At 42.1% G+C, this 25935-nt stretch overlaps 3 protein-coding genes across 3 annotated transcripts in view; 2 read left to right on the top strand and 1 right to left on the bottom strand.

Annotated features, from left to right (window-relative positions):
- The window catches only part of PRKAR2B (protein kinase cAMP-dependent type II regulatory subunit beta), a 150977-nt gene that overhangs the window by 86710 nt on the left and 38332 nt on the right, over positions 1-25935 (top strand). The gene's annotated exons all lie outside the window — the stretch shown is intronic.
- Positions 667-24528, top strand: HBP1 (HMG-box transcription factor 1). The gene is made up of 11 exons (XM_058190335.1): positions 667-796; positions 6034-6226; positions 9051-9285; positions 13156-13288; positions 14622-14733; positions 14859-14971; positions 15813-15969; positions 18019-18163; positions 19451-19759; positions 21125-21266; positions 23430-24528. Exons 1-11 carry the CDS (start codon positions 782-784, stop codon positions 23439-23441), a joined length of 1566 nt encoding a protein of 521 aa, XP_058046318.1. The 5' UTR covers positions 667-781; the 3' UTR covers positions 23442-24528.
- COG5 (component of oligomeric golgi complex 5) overlaps positions 23752-25935 on the bottom strand; it is a 169253-nt gene continuing 167069 nt past the window's right edge. The window contains exon 22 of the mRNA XM_058190345.1: positions 23752-25281. Coding sequence (XP_058046328.1) covers positions 25167-25281 — 115 coding nt within the window. The 3' untranslated portion in view covers positions 23752-25166. The remainder of the gene's footprint in view (positions 25282-25935) is intronic.

Raw genomic sequence — 25935 nt, 5'->3', positions numbered from 1 at the left:
AGTATACAGGTCCTCAATGGAAGGCAGGTTTCTCCTTATTTCTCATTTTTCCTTGCTGTGTGTGTTCCTGCACAAGCCATGGAAACTGGACTTCCTTGTGGTCATAAGTCGAGGACTATCTGTATCGGATTCTAACATGAGGCTGCCCAGTTTCTAACTGAACTCGAACTCATTCCCTGGAGGGAATTTTTCCAAAACGCCCTTCAAAGACTCATTGGAATTCTGCAATTTTCCAAGTTCCATGTTTTCCCATGTTAATTCCAAAAATTAAGAGATGCTGCTCGGTTTGCAAAGAAAACGTCCATTCCCCACTTTTCCTGGAGGGCCACAAACAACTGGAGACAGAAATACACGTGTCCCTAAGATTCTTGTTTACTAATGACCAAGAGCTTTCTGGGAATTGTTGTTCCTTAAGTCAGTATCGGGCGCGCCTAGAAGACAAGAGAAAACAACGACGCCCATAACCCTCTTCGGCTCGGGGAGGGCGGGCCAAGGTCCACTTATTCACGCCTCCGTTCAGCATGACTGGCTTCCCCGCGGGCCAATCGAGCGCGCGGAAGGCATCAAAACAAGTCTTGTTTTTCCCTTCAGCTGGGCCCTGACGGGCAACGCCGTCATCCAATGAGCGGAAAGAACCCTCCCGCGATTGGCGTCGCCGCCAGCCACTCAGAACCCGAGCCCGATGGAAAAGGGGCGGTGATTTCGAGCGAGAACGAACGGGGAGGGAGGAGGGGGAAGGAAAGGGAGATAAAAAAAAAAAAAAGCAGTAGGGAGTCCTGTAATGGCGACGGGGTTGGTAAGTAGCTCAGAAGTTTTGAAGTGTTTTTTGAGACGGGTGGAAGTTGGGGGTAACTGGGAAACGGGTGGCTTCTGGATTTTTTTGGCGGGCTGCCGCTGAGGGGGTAGACGCTGCCGAGGAAGGAAGGGGGACTCCGTGTCATTCTTCAGCTTGTTTAGAAAATGAAAGGGGGAATGAAAAGGCTCCGGGATTCCTGGCGCGCCTTGGGGAATTTGAGGGGTTGCTCTTCACAAAAATTGAGCCCAACACAATGACAATTTACCTCACGGCTCACAGTTATGAGGCGTATTTACCTCGGGGTTCCTTCTTCTCCCCCCCCAATTTCTCGGTCCCTTTGGGCCCCTCAGGAGCCTTTTGGCCGAGGGAGGGGGGCCTGCTCAGGGAAGGGGCCCCTCCGAGCTCGGGGACGAGCGCCCCTCCCCCACCGCCTTCTCTCCGCTGTTGTTACGCACTTCTGAATGAATGGGGCCTTTCGGCGCATGCGCCTTTCCCCTCCCCGGGAGGAAAAAGTTTATAAACAAGGGCCTCTGCCAGGCATGGGGCACGTGACTGGAAAGAAGGGGGCGGGGGGGAGCGAGAGCGGCTGTGACAGCGTCTCCGCCCTCTCGGCTCAGAAGGGGACCAATCAGCGCCGCCAGGCTCCTCCGCCCGCGGCGCGTGACCTCCCCTCAAACGGTTCTCCCTCCGTGGAGCGCGCGCGACGCCAAAAGCGGTGCGCGAGCTCGGGTGCGCGTCTGCGTGCGGGGCGGGGTCTTTTTCTCGCCCCGCCCCCTCTGAGCTCTGAATGCGGAAGTGTTCTGGTTTGCAGCGGTGGGAGCCTAACAGCTGTTTTTCAACAATGGGGCGACGGGGCCTGCCCCCCCTTTTTCTCTCTCTCTCTCTGGGGTATTTATTTTACCTCCCTTATTTCTGAATCTGTAGCAAGTAACCGGGATGGATTACGTTTTGCTTTTAAAGACATACATTATGTCACCAAGGGTCTGCCACAAAGAAGAGAAGGTCAACCTATTTTCCAAAGCACCTGAAGGGAGGACAGGAAGCAATGGATGGAAACTAATCAAGAAGAGAAGCAACCTGGAACTAAGGAGAACTTTCCTGACGGTTAAATATACTGCCTGGATGATTGAGTCTTCATTGACGTATTCCTGACAGAACAATCAATCAGCGGAAAGAGTTGCCTCCAGAAGCTGTGGGTGCACCATCACTGGGGATGGATTATCTCTCTATCAGAAGAGATTGGACAACTATTTGTCTGAAATGATATAGGCTTTCTGCTTGAGTGGGGTGTTGGACTAAAAGACCTCCAAGGTCCCTTCCGACTCTGAATCTTGAGGAATTGCTGTTTTAAGATTATTCCTTTACAGTCTTTGATTTATTATCTCCTCACTAGCAATCAACGGCCCATTGGGCTAAAGTTAACACCAAGATTAAAGCTTAGACCAACAATCTAGAAGTAAACGACGCCAATCAAGGAATTACCAGCACAGGTGAACAAGCCAACAGTAAACAACAGCCTAATCGAGGAACCACCAATACCGCTACCCCCAACATTGATAGGTCGAGCTACTAGTATATAAAAATAACATCAAACCTCACTTCCTTGTAACACTGATGATATTACCTAGTTGGGTAATGAAATGTGTACAAGAAACCATATTCAGAGCACACTCGGGGACCTCCCATTTTATCAATTGCCTTGATAATTCAAGGGAGTCTAGGCGACACACTGTATACTAAAACAAGTAAAACTTTCTTTCAGGGAAGGAAATGTCAAGAACAAGCATAATGTCACCCCACTCCAGAGCCTGGGCTAGAACATGGGTTCCCGGTCCCCTGGCACCTGTCAGTGGCATGTCAGCAACCAGACTGCGCAAACAAGCGGAGTCCCATCCATGGGATGCTAGCAGCATTAAAAGCCACGTCCCCTCTAGTCCACGGAAAAACCTTTCTCTATGGAACCAGTCCCTGGTGCCCAAAAAGTTGGAGGCCACTGGACTAGAGAAATATTTTTTTTAAAAAACGAAAACTACTTCCATATTGCTCTCTAGAAAGTTACTGTGTGTGGATATTTCTGTAAAGTCTATGAAGAGCCAGTCTGGTGTACAATACTGGTTAAGGTGTCGGCCTACAAACCAGGAGACTCCGAGTTCTAGTCCTGCCTTCAGCATGAAAAACTGGCTGGGTTACTTTGGGCCAGCCATCCTCTGCCCAATTCACTTCATAGGGTTGTTGTTATGGGTAAAAGAGGAAGAGGAAGGAGTGTTTGGTATGTTTGCTGCCTTGAATTGTATATGGGGGGAAAAAAGATAAAAATCTAAACAAAAACAATCATTAGAAATTGAGAATGACTCAGAGAAGAATGGCTTACCATGCGAATTATGTTGGGATGCAATCACATGTTGATAAATCATTCTCCCTTTCCCAAAAGCCAAAAAGCCAGACACAAAAACAAAGATCTTACAAGAATACAAAGTTAAAATGCACTAGACTGGCAAGATAGCATAATTAGTTCAAGGAATACCAGTGGCCATTTAGCCACAAGAATGGCACTTAGTTACCAGAAAAACAAAATCAAAAGAGCAGAATGTAGTCAAAATGTAGTTATGGAGACCGAATTTGAAGTTGTGAATCTCTTTATGTATTTTTTTTAAATGCACAATTAAATCTTTGTAGGGCAAACTTTAGAAAAGCTGCTTGTTTATTTGTAAATAGATGTGCCAAGTATAAAACCATCAACATTAGTACAAATAGTTCATTTTTCATTTGGAACAGAAGCATACCTAATCTGGAGCTAGTACTCTGTGCTTTCACTTTGGATCATCAGATTGGTGCCTCCCTTGGATGAGATGTTCTATTCAGATTTGTTTGTTCTGTTGAATAAATTTGGGGATAGGCCCATGTGATGACAAATAATTTGTTTCTAGATACAGCAGCATGTAAGTTGCTTTTCTAGTGTGCTTTGCTAAGTATTTAAGGAGCTTGGAACTTGGGGCATATGGCAGACTCTGATAAGTTGATAGGCCATTTCTAAGGCAGATAAACAGTTCATGACAGCTTAGGATATTGGAGTATTTTGTTTTACGTGTCTTATGTGATATTATTAAAGAATCTGGTCATTTTTACTTGAATTAAATGTTCACCGTAGCACTTTGCAGCTGCATAAAATCACCTGGGACTTTGCTTATGTAACATTCACACATTTGGCTTCCAAACAGTGGGAAACTGAGCATTTTATATAGCAGGTTTAGCTAAGTGTCATCTCTGTGAAAATATTGTGTTTATTTGATATTGTCACATCTTCCTAGCCGTGATGTTTCTGGTTATTGTCTTTATTACGGAGTGCATTGATTATTTTAGGATTTCCAAACTAAAATAAATGGTTAAACTGAACTGTTAAAAAAAGCAAAATACGAAGTGTAGAAAAAATAATTAAATTAAGAATGTTTGAGCTGGCATACTTTCTAGAGGTAGTGCAATGAAAACGCTTTAAGGCTCTTTCCTGTCATTTTTACACATGCTTGAACTAATGCACGGTGTTCTATAATAAATTAAGTACCTTATTAGGAGAAGACAAGCATCTGTGTTCTGGAAGGTCACTTCCCTGATTGTGGATCAGATTTTTTTATTTTTGCTGTTTGATGGTCAGGACTTTATAACAATCTTATGGCTAGAATAATTAACCATTACTTGATGATGATGATGATGATGATGATTATTATTTATTAGATTTCTAGACCGCCCTTCTTCCGAAGGACTCAGGGTGGTGTAGAGCCAAGATAAAACATAAACCATATACAATTAAAAATGAATTAAGAAACTTATTATACAGATGGCCGAGAAATTAAAATATTTAAAAATCTAAAAACCCCAATTTAAAACTTAGATAGAATTTAAAATTTAAAAATCTAAACAATTTAAAAGAAAAGCCTTAAGCCAGCCCCGTGCGAATGAACAGATGTGTTTTCAATTCGCGGCGAAAGGTCCGAAGGTCAGGTATTTGACGTAAGCCAGGGGGAAGCTCGTTCCAGAGAGTAGGAGCCCCCACAGAGAAGGATCTTCCCCTGGGGGCCGCTAGCTGACATTGTTTGGCGGACGGCACCCTGAGAAGTCCCTCTCTGTGTGAGCGTACGGGTCGGTGGGAGGCATGGGGTAACAGCAGGCGGTCCTGTAAGTACCCAGGCCCCAAGCCATGGAGCGCTTTGAAGGTGGTAACCAAAACCTTGAAATGCACCCGAAAGGCAACAGATAGCCAGTGCAGTCTGCGCAGGATCGGTGTTACATCGGTGTTACGTGGAACTCCCTCTATCACCCGCGCAGCTGCGTTCTGGACCAACTGAAGCCTCCGAGTGCATCTCAAGGGGAGCCCCATGTAGAGAGCATTGCAATAATCCAGGCGAGAGGTAACGAGAGCATGAGTGACTGTGCATAAGGCATCCCGATTGAGGAAGGGGCGCAACTGGCGAACCAGGCAAACCTGGTGAAAGGCTCTCCTGGAGACGGCCGTCAAATGATCTTCAAACGACAGCCGTGCATCCAGGAGAACACCCAAGTTGCGCACCCTTTCCCTTGGGGCCAATAACTCGCCCCCGACAGTCAGCTGCGGCTGCAGCTGACTGTATCGGGGTGCCAGCATCCACAGCCACTCCGTCTTGGAGGGATTGAGCTTGAGCCTGTTCCTCCCCATCCAGACCCGTACGGCTTCCAAACACCGGGACAGCACTTCGACAGCTTCGTTGGGGTGGCCCGGGGTGGAAAAGTACAGCTGAGTGTCGTCAGCGTACAGCTGATATCTCACCCCAAAGCCACTGATGATCTCACCCAACGGCTTCACATAGATGTTGAACAGGAGGGGCGAGAGAATCGACCCCTGCGGCACCCCACAAGTAAGGTGCCTCGCGGTTGACCTCTGCCCCTTTGTCTTGCCTGAGACTATCAACTCCCAATTAAAACACTGCACGAATCAGTTTTTATTTTTTGCTGTCACTGGTTGCCCATAACTTTTCTAGAAAAAAAAAATAGACTTAAAAGTCACTTACCACAAAACATTGCTGTGTGTTTATGTTTAAATTGCCAGCTGTGGCCTTTCCCAAAAATTTTTTTCATCCAAGATTTCCCTTTACGCTTAGCCTTGCTTCCCCCCCTCCCCCCCTTTAAGAGTTCTTAAAATGGCAAATACTTCAGGGTGAAATGTTGCAGAATACTTTAGCTAACTCTGTGAATAATTCTTGTTTCAGTCAGATAATTTGAAGCACCCTACAATGGTTTGGGAAATAAAGACAAACCAGATGCCTAGTACGGTGCAGAAAGTCTTGTTGGTGATGGACAAGAGAACTTCAGGAATGAACGAGGCACTGGACTTACTGAAGTGTAATGAGAATATTCCGTCTTCTCCTGGATATGCGTCTTCTGACGAACATATGGAACTCGGTAAGTATCCGTTCAAGATTCTTGCATTTTAAAAGACAGTTTCTTTAAAAAATCAATACAGGTTAGTCCTCAACTTACAACCACAGTTGACCCTAAAATTTCTGTTTTTAAGTGACACATTTGTAGTTTTGCCCCCTTTTACGACCCTTCTTCCTATTGATTCTTATCAAATTGCTGCATTTGATAAATTAGTAACCCGGTTGTTAAGTGAATCTGGTTTTCCCCATCGACTTTGCTTGTCAGAAGGTCGCAAAAGGGGATCACATAACCGTGGGACACAGCAACGGTCATAAATATGAACCAGTTGCCAAGCATCTGAATTTTGATCCCATGGTCATGGGGATGCTGCAAACACCATAACTGAAGTGAACTACAAATATTCTTTTCTGCTGTCCTCACCCCTCTCTGCACAGCCTTTCTGTCCGAATGCCTCCAAATCACACAGTAATACAGAGAAAACAGAGAATGTAGAAGAACTGAAATCATATGGAAGGAGAGAAAGGCAATGGGAAGGATAAATATGTGAGAAAGAGCAGGTAGAAAATGCAGCAGAGAGGCTGACAACAGTTTGGGAAATACGGAGCGTGACAGACCCCATCCCGTCTTCACTGGGCTGCTCATGGCCTGGAGTCCTTGTTTACCCTGCAGGCCTCCCATTTTTTATTCCTCGTCCAGGCAGTGCGTCATGGTAGTTTAAATATACTTTTAACTCAAGTACATTGAGTTTAAGATGATAGCTAGAGTGTATTGTTTATAATCAGGATAATTGTCCTGGCTGAAGCTTGGTGGAAAAGAACCAGGGATTATAAAAACAAACAGAATCACCTCCCGGAAACGAATGGCATCAAACCAGTTTTGCAGTCCTGTCAAGGAATCTGGATGACAGGGTTCATTAAGCTCCAAGGGATTGAGATCCATAACTTCATAGTTTTTGAAATTGAATTTCATAAATTAAAAGTTTTTAAAAAAGTTAAGAATTAAGAATTGTGAATTTCAACTCCCACCATGGCTGGCTGAGGAATTCTGAGAATTGACGTCCCAAAGTCTTAACATTGCCAAGTTTGGAGATCCTTGTTTCTAAGGGATACTTTTTTTCACTATGGGATTCAGTGCCAAATTTCCATTTGGAATTCTTCAAAGTCTCTTCAAATTGTCTTAAGGGAAGACTACACAAATATTTTCGTTTCAGAGATCTAATTTCATAGTCCTCTTTAAGAAAACAACAGGCACACTCAGAATAAAGGCTGCATCTAACTGAATTAACCATGCTTGACGAATTACTTTCTGTAGTTTATTTTTAATTCGTGATCTCATCCAAATGTGGTATGATAACTTTTTTTACTCAATATGTGGCAATGGCTAATTGAAAATCAAGCATCATTTCATCCCAACATTCCTAAAGCGGACAAAGTTCTTATATTCTGGTAATGTGACTACTTTAGTGTTTAAATGTTTAATGTTAAAACAAACTCTGTCGCATCGGTTTGCTGCTATATTGCCCAGACCAGCTAAATTATAGGTCTCTGTAACCTTTCATTCCAAACTCATTATTCACAACTAAAATACTTCAGGCAGTTAAAATATGCACTTTAGATCCTGGCTATTGTCACATTTTATGGCTATTTTCCATATCTTCTGTATTTTCTGTTTTTTCATCTGCTTTTTTAAAGTGCTGGAGGACATGATGTGATAATATCACACAATAAAAATTCTAATTAGATTGTTCAAACTGAATTATCAAAACTCCAGAGATTAACAAACCAAAACACTCAATGAATTTAAAATTCTTAAAGCAACTTTCATATCAAAGTCCCACTTTGACTCAGGGAGACCACTTCTCTGAAGAGAGATTAACTGTTTTGTGAAATTGAGGTAGTATGCACATTTTGTTTCTAGTTCTTCATTGTTTAGTATTGCAAATTCAAATGAGGAGCTGTTTACTTGAGACTTTTGAATAGTTTTCATGAAGAGATTAAACTAAATTTAAAAGTTCTTTTAATGCTCAAGATCACAATGAACTATGGTATTTTTGCTACATACTTCTGCTAACTGAATAAGAAATATTTAACCCCGGTTGTTATATTTTTTCTGAAGTGTTTGTAAGATCCTTCTTTCTTCCAGATTTTTCTTTCCTCCAAGTATGTTGCTCTGGATTCTTCTATTTTGGAATAGTTTTGGAAAACTATTTCAGATAGTTTTGAATTTATATCCCTTTTTTATACTGGCATTATATAAGAAGAAACAAAGTTTGGGTTTCTTGACAAGATACCATAATCTTTTTTCTGAAATTGGGTAACATGTCAGCATAGTAGTTCAAAAGATCTATCCCTAGAAAATATTTTATTCCGGGATCAAAGATCTTATTCTTGTGTTGGGCTAGTTTGATTAAGTGGCACAGTGGTTAAAGTGCAGAATTGCAGACAAACTCTGCCCACAGCCAGAAGTTTGATCCTGATGGGGCTCAGAGTTGACTCAGCCTTCTGTCCTTTTGAGGTCGGTAAAATGAGGACCCAGGTTGTTGTGGGGCAATGTGTTGACTCTGTAAACTGCTTAGAGAGGGCTGTAAAGCACTGTGAAGTGGTATAACAGAATTGGAAAGGATCTTGGAGGTCTTCTAGTCCAACCCACTGTTTAAACAATACCCTATACCTGTTGAGACCAATGATTGTGCAGTCTCTTCTTGAAAACCTCCAGTGTTGGAGCACTCACAACCTCTGGAGGCAAGTAGTTCCACTGATTAATTGTTCTAACTATCAGGTATGTAAGCCTAAATGCTCTTGCTATCCGTAGGAATGAATTTGATCCATTACCTTTCCATTGGCAGATGATCTTCCTGAATTGCAGGCGGTTCACAGCGATTCTACCCCACCCGCCCTCTTCCAGCTAAGTGCTCATGTCTCACATCAGGAATACGCAAGGCCTTCTTGGAACCAACACACCTCAGGAAGCAGTCCAGAGAGCGCTTATCCGTGCGAGAATGGCGTGAATTGGTTGACGGAGCTGGCAAACATAGCCACTAGCCCACAAAGCCCTCTCATGCAGTGCTCGTTTTATAACACGTATGGGATATTATTATTGTTATTTTCTCTACAAATTACAGACTTGCTTTAAAGTTCCTGTTTTGCATTAACAAGGTGGAGAGAGAGAAAGTATACAGTAGTGGCCGAAATTGTAAAAATCTTTTGGGAAAAGTGTATTTTTGAGGTTTGATGGCTAATAACACCATTTTTTTTGGGGGGGAGGGAGTTTCAAGATAATCCTATTCCACTGCTGGAATGCCCTGGGAATAGCCCAGACTTTCACCCAATTGAAAATCTATGGAGCCGACTAAAGAAACTGGTTAGTCAGAAGCGACCCAGCAACAAAACCCAGTTAATAGAAGCCGTCCTTCAATCTTGGTTTCACATTAGAACAGCTGCGGAACTCAAAGACTTGGTTCACTCCACAGAAAGACGTTGTAAGGCCGTAATTCATGCTAAAAGTTACCCAACTATTAACTATTAACTGGGGATAATTTTTGTATATCTCATTTTTTCTACGTGTTTCACTTTATTTCTTTATACTGTAACTGCCATTCTAATAGCAAATCCTTCATAAAAGTTATTGCATTGCATTCTTGATTCAATTATCTTTCTATTGATATATAATTTTATGATACTACTCCAAAAAAAAGTGGTGTTATTAGCTAGTTTTAGAAAATACACTTTTCCCAAAAGGTTTCCACAATTTTGGTCACTACTTATGTAACAGATATATATATATGTATGTATCTATGTATGTATCTATGTATGTGAAGGTGATCGTCATCCATCACCATTGTTACGTAGATACAGGTAGTCCTTCACCTACTACAGTTCATTTAGTGACCGTTTGAAGATACAATGGCACTGAAAATAGTGACGTATGACCATTTTTCATACTTAGATAACCTCTATTCAAAGAAAAAAAAACTTAGAAACAGTAGAGGTAGTCCTTGACTTACAAGAGTTCATTTGATGACCGTTCGAAGTTAAAACGGCACTGAGAATAGGAACTTACGACCATTGGTCGTACTTATAACCATTGCAGCTTCCCCAGGGTCACGTGATCAGAATTCAGACGCGTGGCAACTGACTCATCTTTATGACGGTTGCAGTGTTCCAGGATCACGTGATCCCCTTTTTTTGCGACCTTCTGACAAGCAATGTCATTGGGGAAAGCCGGATTCACTTAACAACCGTGTGACGGACTTAACAACCGCAGTGATTCACTTAACAACTCGGACCAGAAAGGTCGTAACATGGGGCAAAATTCGCTTTATCTGGCTTAGCAACAGAAACGTTGGGCTCAGTTGGGGTTGTAAGTTGAGGACTACCTGTACATAATTCTGGAGCTGCCCTGTTTCCAGTGTAAGCACAAAAGATAGGGCTATTTTCCCCACATCCTAACTTGCAGAGCTGTTAACTCTACCCTGAACGAAAGTATAGGACTTTTCTTTTTCTCTGCATTAGTGTGTGACGGGTAAGAAAGTAAGTCAAGTCAGTAGATGTTAGTAATTTCCCTTTTTCGGTTGTCACTCGAAGGGCACTAGAATGTAGGTGCTAGTAGCCTGACCAGTGGATCAATAGCTTCCATTTTTAAAACCATTCCTACTGAACTGCTGAAATTCGTTATTAAGTGCAACGAAACAACTGAATCAGCCACGAAAGCATTTAAAAGAAGGAAATTGTGCAACAAGTTATTACATTATAACTTGATCTACATCTTAAAATGGGATCAGAATATGAAAACTTCAGATTGCCGTGCTGATTCGAGAGAAAATTAAATCCCAAAGATCCACCCACAGCCACATAAATAAGTACTTTATCCGTGCTTTGAAATCCCTCCAGAAACCTTAATCAAACTGGTACAAAACAACAACACACACACACAGAGGGACCAAATCAGTCCTTCTGTTCTTGGCTCAACTAAAAACACTTCCATGCTGAGATGGATCTGTTAATTATTTTCTTGGAGCTTAGAAGCACTAATTCCCTTCTGTAAATAGCAATGTTGATTAGAATACTTGGTCTTGAGATAATGGGATGTTCCAGGAGAAGAATATATCTTCAGCTCGGAGTTGAACTATGGAGTCCTTAGTGTTTTTTGAGCTTGGTTGTTTTCTTGGAAGATGCTTCACCACCAGGCCAGGAAGGTTACGTCTTCGGCACCATTGCTACAGGATCCAATCTGGGTCGGTCGCTGGGACCAGAGATTTAGTCTTATGAGCTTTTGGACTTGTGCTGGAGCCCATCTTCAGGAAACTTCACTCTAGTAGACACACTCTTAACATTAACGGAGTTGGAAGGGACCTTGTAGGTCATCTAGTCCAGGGGTGAAATTCACTTACCTTCCCTACCGGTTCGCAAATTGCACGCGAAGCCTTCTGCGCATGCGCAGAGGCTGAAAATGGTTGCAAAAAAGGGACGTCGTAATGTCCATGTGGGTGAACGAATCCCCCCGCAGCCACCGCTACTGGTTTGCCTAACTGGATAGAACCGGCTGAATTTCAGCCCTGATCTAGTCCCGCTCAAGCAGGAGACTCTACACCATTTCTGATAGATGGCAGTTCAGTCTCTTCTTGAAAGTCTCCAGTGACGAAGCTCCCACAACTTCTGTTCCATGGGTTGATTGTTCTCACTGTCAGAAAATTTCTCCTTATTTCCAGGTTGAATTTCTCCTTGATCAGTTTCCATCCATTATTCCTTGTCTGGCCTTCGGGTGCTTTGGAAAATAGCTTGACCCCCTTCCTTCTCTCTGGGGCAGCTCCTCAAATATTGGAAGACTGCTATCCTGTCTCCTCTGGTCCTTCTCTTCACTAGACTAGCCATACCCAGTTCCTGCATCTGTTCTTCGTATGTTTTAGCCTCCAGTCCCCTAATCATCTTGGTTGCTCTTCTCTGCACTCTTTCTAGAGTCTCAACCTCTTTTTTTATAGTGTGGTGACCAAAACTGGATGGAGTACTCTAGGTGAGCTCTTACTAAGGCTTTACAGAGTGGTATTAGTACGTCCCTTGATCTTGAGTATTAGTACCTTACTCTGGTCGAGAGAAGCTCCCTGAAGGTGGGCTCTAGCATGAGTCTAGAAGACAAAACTACTGGTCCCGGTGACCGACCCAGATTGGACCCTGCAACATTATCCTGGGACACATACATTCATTCGCCTTCATTCACTGCTGCTGGAGATGTTGGGTTAATGAAATGCCTGCACAGCGAACAACCAAGCTCGGAGACTTCCAAGTATCCCATAATGGAATGCTTAGTTAGAATAGAAGTAATTTTCATGAATTAATTAAATAATTAACTGTTTGCTCTACAAGGCTCTTTTCCGGCTTTATCTTTTTGTAACTGAATGGGGAAGAAAGAGCAGTAACGATCTACAATTTGAGTGTGTCTTTATTGATAAAAGTAACGCTTTATAGAAATTTTCTATTGCTCAAAATAAGCCTGAAATTGGGTGGGCGGGGGGGGGATGGATATTGGAAATTGTACTAGTATTGATTGAAGATGATTTATCACTTGTTGCTTGTATGTACACTCAGAGCTTATACACCGATGACAAATTCCTTGTGTGTCCAATCACACTTGGCCAATAAAAAATTCTATTCTATTCTATTCTATTCCATTCCATTCCATTTCCTGTCCTGTCCTGTCCTGTCCTATCCTATCCTATCCCATCCCATCCCATCCCATCCCATCCCATCCCATCCCATCCCATCCCATCCCATCCCATCCCATCCCATCCCATCCCATCCCATCCCATTCCACTATTTCTACTCTACTCTTGCATTCAAGGAATAACTAAAGGAACGTTCATGTTGTAACAGAATTGCTAACCTAGTATTCTTTGTGTATTTTCTTCCTTTCTTTGATCACATCCGTTCACACATTCTTTTACAATTTTTTCTTAGGTCATCTCCGGTTCACTTACTAGCTACAAGCAAAAGTTTACATTCCTATGCACGCCCACCACCAGAATCTTCTCCGAATGAGGCAATTTTCCCCAAGCATCATGTTGAGGAAATGCCCATCAAACACGAAAGGGTAAATTCTGTTATGTTGAAGTTGCCAAACATCAGAAACATTTAAAAAAAAAGAAAAAACCTCTTACGTAGCATGACTTTATATGTTACTCCTTTATAAGTCTATTTATTTAGCAGCTAGAGGAACAGATCTTGTGTTGCAATGGACAATTCAGACAAATTAGAAACGTGACAACTTGGCAAAACTCCTCTTTGAAGCTTGGATTATATAGTGAAAGAAAAGCAGAGATTCTCAAAGGTGCTTTTTCCAAAGGCAGCTGGACTTTAGTTTTTCCCTGAAGACGTTTTGCTTCAGTCAGAACTGAAGAAGCTTCTTGGATCAGAAGCGGAATGTCTTCAAGGAAAAGCCAAAAGTCCAGCTGCCTTTGGAACAAGCACCTTTGGGACAACCATGACCTGGATGACTGAGAATCTCCCTAGACGAAAAGCAGAGATGTTGCAGGGGACAAAACAGCAAAACGGATGGAAGGAAGATAAGTCTCATTCATTTCCAGACCTTCCATCAACACACAGCTTGTCATTTGATCCTAGGCCAAACAAAACATACTGAGACTTAACTGGAAAGCATGACCCGTCATTGGAAGGGTTCCTTCCTTTGTCATGTCAGATTAATTGTGGGCTTTTAGGACAGCTGCCTGAAGTTTATCATGACAAGCAGTCACAAAGATATATTTTTACTTATTGGATTTATATTCCACTTCCAACTGCTTGTTCACTGGAGTGAAATATAGCCTCAAAGGATTAGATTTTAAAGAGCAAAAAGCAACTGACATCATCATTACTAAATTTATTCGCCACCCTTCTCTCCGTGGAGCTACTCTGGGTGGCTCACAACGAAGAAATAAAAAGGACGTTTCAACAAAACAGAAGTAAAGTAACAGAACAACAAAACAAGGAAAAAGAAAACAAAGGATATGCATTGATATTCGTACATGCTTATGGAAGGAATGCGCAAGGGTTTTAAAGAAGGGATCTCCAACCTTGGCAACTTTAAGATTTGTGGACTTCAACTCCCACAATTCCTCAGCCAGCAAAGCTTGCTAGCAAATCTTGGCAACTTTAAGACTTGTGGACTTCAGCTTTGCTGGCTGAGGAATTCTAGGAGTTGAAATCTACAAGTCTTGAAGTTGCCAAGGTTGGAGATCCCTTCTTTAAAACATAATTAGAAGATACAAAATTTAGGAATGCGCAGGAAAGGCTTGGGAATTGTTAAGTAAAAAAAATAACTCCAGAAAGTTTTCTGTTTCAGAGAGTCACATGAACCCACTGTTTTGTGTGAACAGACACAGAAATCTATACATGCAAACCGTGGTTTTTTGTTTTTTTTCCAACAGACAAACAGTGAATCAGAGTCTGGCATTTTCTGTATGTCATCATTGTCAGACGATGATGATCTGGGATGGTGCCACTCTTGGCCTCCAACTGTTTGGCACTGTTTCCTTAAAGGTAAAAAAACACTCCCGATTACACGACTGGGTTTAATATTCATGTTCATCTTTTACGGTTGCATTGAATTCTTTCCGTTTTTTTCCCTCCCCTAAACAACAACAACAACAACAACAAAAAAATAGGAACACGTTTATGCTTTCACAAAGGACGCAATCAAGAATGGATCGACGTTGAAGATTTTGCTGGATCGGCCGGCTGCAGAAACGAAGCTGATGAGTCAGTGGGTGCCTATAAAGTAAGCTCTGAGTATTTCTCTTACTGCCATTGAAAGGAGAGGAAAATGAATCAGAATAGAGCAGGAAGGGGCTTTGGTGGTCTTCTAGCCCAGCCCCCCCTGCTCAAGCTTTTCAGACACTTTCAGACAAGTGACTGTCCAGTCTCTTCTTTAAAAAAATCCTCCAGTGACTGAGCACCCACAACTTCTGAAGGCAAGTCCTTCCACTGGTTCATTGTCCTCACTGTTAGGAAGTTTCTCCTTAATTCCAGGTTGCTTCTTTCCTCGATTAGTTTCCATCCGTTGTTTCTTGCCTTGCCTTCTGATGCTTTGCAAAATAAGTTGACCCCCGTCTTCTTTGTGGCAGCCCCTGAAATACTGGACTGCTGCTATCCTGTCACCCCGAGTCCTTCTTTTCTCTAGACTAGCCAGACCCAATTCCTGCAACCGGGAAGCATTTATGCAAAGGGAAAAGCATTTATGCAAATCCACTAAATGCCATGAAGTAGTTCCCATAACAGAGAAATGACAACATCCAAGAATAGCATTGTGAGATGATAGGAAGAGGACTGCTTGCTTACTCACCCTGGAGTGTTGCAATTTCTCCAGGACCAGCAGATGGGCAGTAAATCACGTGTCTGTACTTTAAACCCCCCCCACCCACCCCCAAATTCCTGTTTTCCGAAACTGCTGATTCATGTGTAGCCAGCAAGGTTTGTAGGAACTCCTGCCCCTTGTGGTGGATGTAGTGATCCCATTAAAACCATAATGATCCGAGGAGACCTTTAATCCTGGAGAAAGAAGGAGACCTTGACGGGGGCTGGATTGATCGGTCTCCCTGATAACGGTTGTGTTCCTGCAGGGCTACGGCGCTGACGGATTGAAACTGATATCGCAGGAAGAGAGCGTTTCCTTCGGCGAGTCAGTACTTAAATTGACTTTTGATCCCGGCACAGCAGCCCAGGATCTACTCACTGCTGAGTGCAGACTAGATCACCCCTTCTATGTTAAAAATAAAGGTAAAGAAGAAAAAAAAAATGTTCTTTTTGTCACCCACGATTAAAAAAAAATAAAATGACGGGGAGTCCTTGATTTAGCACCACTGCTAAGCCCAAAATTTCTGTTGCTAAGATGAAACATTTGTTGTGCCCCCATCTGACGACTTTTCTTGCCCTGGTTGTTAAGTGAATCGCTGCAGCTCTTAGGGTTAGTAACCCGGCTGTTAAGTGAATCTGGCTTTTCCATTGACTTTGCTTGTCAGAAAGTTGCAAACTCTGACCCTGGGACACTGTGACCGTCATAAATATGAGTCAGTTGCCAAAGGGTCTGAATTTTGATCGCATGATCACGGGGGGAATGCTGTAACGGTCATAAGTGTGAAACACGGTCGTAAGTCACTTTTTTCATGCTGCTGTACCTTCGAGCGGTTACTAAATGAACTGTTGTAAGTCAAGCACTGCTTGTATAGTATCCTCAATAACTCAGAAGCAGGATTTACACTCCTTTGACACAAATTCACAGGGCCTCTGTGGCTCAGGCTGCTAATGCAGTCTGTTATTAACAGCATCTGCCTGCAATTACTGCAGGTTCCAGTCCCACCAGGCCCAAGGTTGACTCAGCCTTCCATCCTTTATAAGGTAGGTAAAATGAGGACCCAGATTGTTGGGGGGGCAATAAGTTGACTTTGTATATAGATATACAAATAGGATGAAGACTATTGCTTAACACAGTGTAAGCCGCCCTGAGTCTTCGGAGAAGGGCGGGATATAAATGCAAATTAAAAAAAAAATTCTAAAACATCCCGAAAACATCTAAAATCTTAACTTCTATTATTAAAAAAAAAAGGCATCCCAGTAAAGATGGCGCAACTTGTGAATAACGTATGCATGGTATTGCTTCTCAACCTTTTGAGCTAGGTAGTCTTCGACTTACGACAACCGAGACCAAAATCTCCATTGCTAAGCAAGTCAGTTGTTAAAGCGAGTACATTTTATGACCTTCCTTGCCACGACTGTTAAACGAACCACCGCTGTTGTTAAGTGAATCCTTCGGTCATTAAACGAATCTGGTTTCCCCCCATTGACTTCACTCATCAGAAGCCGGCTGGGAAGGTTACCAAAGGGGATCACGTGACCCTGGGGACAGTGCAACCGGCATGTGTACATGCCAGTTGCCAAGCAGCTGAGTTTTGATCCTGTGACCATGAGGATACCGCAACGGTCATAAGTTGTGAAAGCCGGTCATAAGTCACTTTTTTTTCAGTGCCGCTGTAACTTCAAATGGTCACTGAATGAATGGATGTTAACGCGAGAATTATCTGTATTCACAATCAGGAAATAAAAGCAGGAACGATTCTACAAACACTCATTGTGGGACCGAATTACTCAATTTGGAAACTCAGTCGGAGTTTTCTTCTGGGCCATTTGACCCCAGACCAAATCACGACACAGTCATTACTGGGTTTCTTTCTTCAGCTTTACAGTTTCTCAGAATACATTTGCCATTTCTAGCGGTCAAGCTACCCGAATAGAATTTGGAGTCTGTGAGTTCAAGTCCCTCCTTAGCCGTGAAAACCAATCTTGGGCCCAACCCCCACCTCACAGGGTTGTTGTTGTGGGGAAAATAGAAAGAGGAAGGTTGTATTGGACACGTTGGCCGCCTTGAGTTACAGTATTTGTAAAAATAATAAAGATGGGATATATATAAATAAATAAGGTCCCAAAGGTGCTTTTTCAGGAGGCAACTGGACTTCCTTGTTTTTTCCTTTTGAAGACGTTTCGCTTCTCATCCCAGAAGCTCCTTCGGCTCTGACAGGACAGTAGGGAATATATATATATCCTTCCATTCCCTCACCATTCAGTCAGAGCCGAAGAAGCTTCTGGGATGAGAAGCGAAACGTCTTCAAAAAAAAGAAAAAACAAGCAAGTCCAGTTGACTCCTGAAAAAGGACGTTTGAGTATTTCACAGCTGCTTGCTTCATTTTTGGCTAAGCCCGTCTCGTTTGAAACCTTTCTGGATCTGGATTGCGTCTTATCTAATTGTTTCTTCCATTTTTTATTTTTGTTCAGGTTGGTCTTCTTTTTATCCAAGCTTGACTGTGGTTCAGCATGGAATTCCATGCTGCGAAATGCACCTTGGTGATACCTGCCTACCTCGTGGACATCCTGAGGCCATAAACTTTGACGATTCTGGTGTTTTTGATACATTCAAAAGGTAATTCTTGAAGCAGAGGCTATATAATTCTGGCTTTTCTTTCAAATATATGAAATTTTGGCACACGGGAGGTGTTTTTAAATGTAAGAGCAAACAAATGGGATTATAAGTCTCACATCCCTAAAATTAAGCTATTTCAGTTAAGGCATATGCTCTTTTTAAAGCTGATATTTAAAAGTAATAATATTTTTAATACTATTTCTGAACACGTAATTTATTTAATTGAAAACTCTAGCTTTACATATCTTCCACTAGAGGGTGGAAGGCTATCAATTCTAGGCTGTGTAAACAGATTCTCTTAGGTTGGAAGTCCACGTTTAAAGTAATTCCTGCAAATGTTATTTAGTTCTTTGGCTATAGTTCGGAAAGTAGAATAGGATTAATTTTAAGCTTGTTTAATCCGACATTAAAGTCATTTGCATTTTTTTTTATGATGCTAGATTCTATGGTAACAAAAATGGGCTAATCTTTCACTTTAAAACGACTAGCCTGAGTCGCAAATCGATATTGTTACGTATGGGGTCCTTGATACTCTCTGAGCTTGGTGGTTTTCTTCCAGACGTTTCAAAACAGGGCCTCTGGTGGCTCAGACTGCTAAGACAGTCTGTTATTAAACACAGCTGCCTGCAATTACTGCAGGTTGTAGTCCCACCAGGCCCAAGGTTGACTCAGCCTTCCATCCTTTATAAGGTAGGTAAAATGAGGACCCAGATTGTTGGGGGCAATAAGTTGACTTTGTATATAATATACAAATGGATGAAGACTATTGCTTGACATAGTGTAAGCTGCCCTGAGTCTTCGGAGAAGGGCGGGATATAAATGCAAATAAAAAAAAAATACGCAGCTGAGTAACATCATCAGAGTTATAAGGGAGTGGACTGTCAGTTTATATACAATCAGTCTGCTAGGAACACTCCCACCACTGACAGGGCAAGCTACTAGAGACCAAACCCCACTCCCATCCAGCACTGATGATATTGCCTAGTTGGGTCATGAAATGTATGCAAAAAAATCACCAAGCCGAGAGAACACCAAGGACCCCTACAGTCCTCTCCCTCCTCCTCCTCCTCTTTCTGCACTCTGCGAACCCTGCTGACATCCAGCACTGATGATGTTACCTAGTTGGGTCATGAAACGTCTGCAAGGGAACCACCAAGCCCAGAGAGCCCCAAGGAGCCCCACAGTTCAACCCTGAGCTACCAATATTCTCATCTATTGATACACTGTTAGGTGCTATTTGAGGGCAAGTCCAGAATTGGTTTCTAAAGCGACTCTTTTCTTTTTCAGTTACGATTTTACACCCATGGACTCCTCCGCGGTCTACGTGTTAAGCAGTATGGCTCGTCAGCGGCGGGCTTCTCTATCCTGCGGGGGCTCCGGGAGCCAAGACTTTGAAAGATCCGACTGTGGGCCTGCCCAATCCACACAGACTTCCTCCATGTACAGCAAATCCGGCAAAAACCACCACTCAGGGACTGCAAGTACTGTTAGTGCCACTTCTCCCAACAAATGCAAAAGACCAATGAATGCCTTCATGCTTTTTGCCAAAAAATACCGAGTAGAATATACTCAGATGTACCCAGGAAAAGATAACAGGTAAAGAACCCCCGAAGTCTTGATTTTTATACGATGTATGCTCACCCCTGGCTTGCTCTTGATGAAATCGAATATTCGTTATCTTTGGGTTTTCAATGAAAAGCCATATTTGAGGCTGCAGAATACGTACTTTCAGTTTGCAATGTGATGAGCAGGAAAAAGAAAACCTAGTGAGCATAATGAAACCATTTGCTTCCATTGACACCAGCTTGCATGCTTAGCTTGGAATTTATCGTTTAATGGCTCAGAACATTTTAGGGGGGGGAGTTACGATAGAAGCCAGGGGTAGATTCTAGATTAACTCTATTAAATAAAAAAACCTGATAAATAGTACAGGTAGTCCTTGACTTACAACGGTTTGTTTAGTGACCATTTGAAGTGAAAAAAGGGACTTACGATTGTGTTTTTCGCACTTATAACCTTTGCAGCAGCCCCAGGGTCATGTGATCAAAATTCAGAGGCTTGGGAACTGACTCATACTTGTGGCGGTTGCAGTGTCCTGGGGATCAGGTGACCCTCTTTTGCGACCTTCTGACAAGCAAAGTGAATGGGGGGGGAAGGCAGATTCATTGAGTGACCGTGTTAATAATGTAAAGGCCGCAATGATTCACTTAACCGTGGCAAAAGAAAATGGGGTCAGTCAGTAACTCGGTTGTTAAGTGAATCTGGCTACCCCAGGGGTCTGCAAACGTGGCTCTTTTAAGACTTGTGGACTTTGCTGGCTGAGGGACTCTGGGAGTTGAAGTCCACAAGTCTTAAAAGAGCCAAGTTTGCAGACCCCTGGGCTATCCCATTGGACTTTGCTTGTCAGAAAGTTGCACCCCAGGATACTGCAACCGTCATAAATATGAGTCAGTTACCCGAGGGTCTGAATTTTGATCACATGACCACAGGGAGGCTGCAATGGTCGTAAGTGTGAAAAATGGTCATAGGTCACTTTTTTCAGTACTGTTGTAACTTTGAACGAACTGTTGTAAGTTGAGGACTACCTGTATATTCCAACTCAGCAATGACAGGTGCTGACAGGTGTACAATGTTCCCAAAAAAACATCTCTTCAGTTTTGTTAAGGCTTTTAAAAAAAATAATCCTAGAAATAACCACTGAAAATGTCGGTCTTAAAATTAAGAGTTTTGCAACTACTGCTTACGCTAAGGGTATTGTGGAGTAGTTTTTTTAAAAGTGCCAAGGATAGAAATAAGTGCTGAAGTCTTTCCTGGATCTGTTTTCCTTGCCGCCACACACACATCACCCACCTACCCACACACACACACACACACACACACACACACAAGGAAATAGGGAAATTTAACATTCTCCTGCTGGCCTGACTTGACCCTTCTTCTCCCCATCTGTTTCTTCTGCAGAGCCATAAGTGTGATACTCGGTGACAGGTGGAAGAAAATGAAAAACGAGGAAAGGCGGATGTACACGTTAGAAGCCAAGGCCTTGGCTGAAGAACAAAAACGTTTGAATCCCGATTGCTGGAAACGGAAACGAACAAATTCAGTATGTGGTCCCTCCACTCTTCCACCATTTCCTAGATCTCTTGGTCCTTAAAAGAGTATTGTAGAACAGGGGTCCCCAGTGTCCCCCGGTCCGTGGACCGGCACTGAGCCACGGCATGCCAGCAACCTGTCCCCCCATCCGTGGGATGCAGGAACCACGTGAATCCACGCCCCCTCCGGTCTTCAGAAAAACCTCTCTCCACGGAACCGGGCCCTAGTGCCCAAAAGGATGGGGGCCACTGTTTTAGAAGAAACTGTTAATAAAATCCAGCAGAATTTCCTATGAAATGTCCAGATCTAGAAAGAGAATCTGTTCAAGGGGATCCAGTTTGCCTTAAATTGGCTTTATGGTCCCAGAGAAAAAGTAACCCTGTTAGGGTTATTCCAGGATAAACAGATAATGTATAAAGAAGGAGATAATGGGACCACTCCAGCATCTATTCTAATCCTTGCTGCACTTAATTTTTATAGTCGTTTCTAGAAGGCGGCGAGAAAGTTCACAAACCAGCATTTGGTCAGAGGCTAAGCTAGTTCAGACGTCTGGCAAGACACTAGTTCAGCATGATGAGAGTCCAGTTCACGTCCCCCCCCCCCACGCACACTTAAATATATCAAAAAGGTAAAATCAGAAGCCCTGCGGATTTAAGTTGCCGCCACACTTAAATATTGAGGCCAACAGCCTATATTTCTCTAAAGGTGACATTGAGAAGAAAAGTTTTGTTTTCTCTGATGCTAAAAAAAAAGAAAAGAAAAGTAAACATAATTGGCCAGTCCACTCTTAGCTGTTGCTTTAATTCTACCCAAATCCACGGAGATGCTTATAAATACAGGTGGCCCTCAACTAAGTGAGGGGTTGTAAGTGTGGCTAAGTGAGAAATTTGCGAAGAGAGTTTTGTCCCGTATTACGACTTTTCCTGCCACGTTGGTGAAGTGAATCCCTGCAGTTTGTTCAATCGGGGGTTCAGTGAATCTGGCCTTCCCCATCGACTTTGCTTGTCAGAAGGTCGCAAAAGGGATCATGTGACACACACACACACATACACACCCAGGGACACTGCAGCCATTGTAATTGTGAGTCGTCAAGTGTCTGAATGTAAATCAAGCGATCACGGGGGGGGGGTGCTGCAGTGGTCGTAAGTGTGAAAAATGGTCATAAGTCGCTTTCTTCTAGTGCTGTTGTGACTTCGAACAGTCCCTAAGTGAACTGATGTAAATTGAGGATCACCTGTAGTTGAAATTTCACCTCTTACCTCCACCCCTGACTGAAAGTTTTGGCTCACTTATAGAGAAGAGTCCTCATAGTCTGAAATACTGCAGGCATCCAGTCCACAGGAGTGCAAGTTTTTTATTTTGTGTTTTATTGGGTTTTTAAAAAAAATTTAATAAGCATGTTTTTTAAAAATACGATAGGGTGCCGCTACCCTGACCAGATTCCAATCTCTCAAAGCATATGAATAAACTAGAAGATAACTAGTTTTTATGCATTTGTATGTTTAACGAATAGAGGTAAAACCTAACACTTCAATTGGCACGAATCAGGCATATGGTTTAAAATACATGTAGTCCTTGTTCGTTTAGTGATCATTCAAAGTTACAATGGTACTGGAAAAAAAAAGTGACTTATGACCGTTTTTCACACGTATGACCACTGCAAGCTTCCCCGTGGACACATCATCAAAATTGGACACTTGGCAACTGACTCACATTTATGACGGTCGCAGCATCCCGGGGGTGGGGTGGGGGTGGGTTTGGTCACGTGACACCCCCCCTCCCCCTTTTGTGACTTTTCCAATAAGCAAAGTCAACGGAGAATCCAGGTTCATTGAACTAACTTTAATCGCCCTGCAGCGATTCACTTAACAACTGTGGCAAGAGAGGTCGTAAAACGGGGCCAAATCCACTTAACAGCTGTTTTGCTCGGCGACAGAAATGTTGGGCGCCATCGCGGTCGTAAGTCAAGGACGACCTGCGATTTCCTAGAGCCAAACCCCGCAGCGTGTTCTTTACATCCACTTCATCATCATCATCATCATCATGATTACTATTAATTATTATTATTTTGGCTTTAAGAAAGTTGAACCCAGAACAAGTACTTAATTCATATTTCCACAAACAAATTTCCCTGGTCTTTTAACGGGTGTTTTTCATTTGTCTTCCTTCTCAGGGCTCTCAGTAGCATCAAGATGGCCTTCTAATAAATCCACGGTGATTGGGGACGACACGATCAAGGTTTCATGATTTGTTGTTGGCGGTGTGACTATAATACACTGGCGTCATTGGAGTCACTAGGAATGAAGTTTTGCTTATTACGGTAGAGCATTAAGCAAGCTAAAAGTATCGACATTTAAAAACAAACAAACAAAAAACCAAATTGCCTTATATATATTTTTCCCCCCCTTCCAAACTACATTATATGTCTATCAGGTGTAATAGGCTTGAACATGGATATCCTGTGGTGCTAAGGAATAGTAGGAAGAAGCGAGGAGCTTTGTATAAAAAGTTTTATTTTCTAAGGAAAAAAAATGCACAAAAAAGGGGAAGTTGAAAAGAAATGTAACATCTGTTTATAGAACAATTCTTATCGCTGATTAATACGTATTGCACAAACTATGTAATTAAACTACCAATTTTGCAAGCTGGAATTTTCTGACCTATAATTATAATGAACTTCTAGTTTGCCCGGTGCCAACAAAAATATCAGAATACGTGGCAAAGCGAATAGTATAATGTACACTATATGTAGCAAATTGTTGTCTATACGGGAAGGGGGTCACCTTTATAATTTATATTTTGGGTGTGATACACCTTCCCTCGTAAAATATGAGGCTTGGTGAGAAGCCTGAGCTGCGTTGGAAAAGATTAAACCCGCAAGCAGATTGCATTGTTCAAGAGGAATGGTGCTTTCATCATACTTTCATTTAATGTTAATTTTTTTTCCTATGCTGCGTATTTTAAAAAGATTTTATTTTGCCATAAGACATCATTTATGGTGGGGACAAACCTTGCACTTATTTTCGGTGCAATATTTGCACTTTACTCCCCTCTCCCAATCTATCTAAAAAAATAGAGCAGATATATATTCGATTAATGGCTACTTTTGCTGTGAACATTTACAACATAGCTTTTAATATTACTAAATAGGGTGTTTCTGTCAAGAAATCACAAGAAATTTCAGCACCTGATATGTACGTCTCTTACATGTTGCTCCTATGATTTTGCACACTGTATTCTTGTATTATTTCAAAATAAATTGTAAAAAATTATTCTTGTATATTTTCTCTATATAAAATATATGAAGTATCACAATACAAGTCTTGTGAATTGATATTACTGGTTTGCCTAATTGAAGGACTGCTTGAAAACAAGGACTGGTAGAAATATTTTAATTACATTTCCAATTAGAACATTGTACATACAACATTACACTGACGTAATCTGAAATATTTCATAAGTCAACATAAAATATGTATATGCATGTGTGTGTAGATTATATACACACACACACGTGTGTGTGTATGTATGTATATAATATATACACACACGTCTGTGTATGTATATATATATATATGTGTGTGTGTGTGATATTTTTAAACTCGAACAGTTGCTGAAAAGAAAACATTAAATCCAAGCGTATTTTTTTTCTTGCCGATTTAAGATTAGCTTTGTTTTACCAACGCAGAAATAGAGCCTTTTCGAATAGAAATGTTTGATTTTCAATTAAAACAGTAAAATATAAAAATACCATTTGGAAAAAAGCTGAGAGACGCAGAATGCATTTGAGGACAAAAGTCAAAACAGGCTGTGGATTGTTGAACCAGTTTCAGAGAGCTGCTACTTGTAGGAACTCTGAAGTCTACCTTACAGGTTGCTCAGGGCTTCCAGCGTTTTGCAGAAAAACCATTTACTGAAGAGAAACCAGTGCTTTCTGCAGCAGCTGCACCATTACGGGATAGACCGGGGCAAATTCTTTACCTTCTCTGCTTCGTACAGATTGGACATACGCTTCCAGGGCACCCCTGCTTAAAAGAGAAAATATACTGGAATTAACACCTTTTTCCCCATTATCATAAAACTAAGAATACTGTAGCTTTCAAAGAGATCGTTTCTTTATAGAATAGAATTCTTGATTGGCCAAGTGTGATTGGACACACAAGGAATTTGTCTTGGTGCACACGCTCTCAGCGTACATAAAAGATACGTTCGTCAAGAGTCATAAGGTACTACACTTAATGCTAGTCATAGGGTACAAATATACAATCGGATCATACTAGGAAACTATAAATCATAAGGATACAGCAGCAAGTTACAGTCATACAGTCATAAGTGGAAGGAGATGGGTGATGGGAACGATGAGAAGATCTGCTAAGTAATGCAGACTTAGTGAATAGTTTGACAGTGTTGAAGGAATTATTTGTTTAGCAGAGTGATGGCCTTCGGGGAAAAACGGTTCTTGTGTCTAGTTGTTCTGGTGTGCAGTGCTCTGTAGCGTCGTTTTGAGGGTAGGAGTCAAAACAGTTTATGTCCAGGATGTAAATATTTTCACAGCCCTCTTTTACTGATCCATATCTCTCTCTCTCTCTCTCTCTGTCTTTGTGTGTGTGTGTGTAAGTGCAGGCAATTGAGCCCAATATTTCTTCTTAAGTGAGTTTTGCTCATTTTATGACCTTTCC

Source organism: Ahaetulla prasina, chromosome 7, assembly GCF_028640845.1.
Source record: "Ahaetulla prasina isolate Xishuangbanna chromosome 7, ASM2864084v1, whole genome shotgun sequence".
NCBI classification, from domain to species: domain Eukaryota; kingdom Metazoa; phylum Chordata; class Lepidosauria; order Squamata; family Colubridae; genus Ahaetulla; species Ahaetulla prasina.
This window is presented reverse-complemented; position numbering and strand designations above follow the sequence as displayed.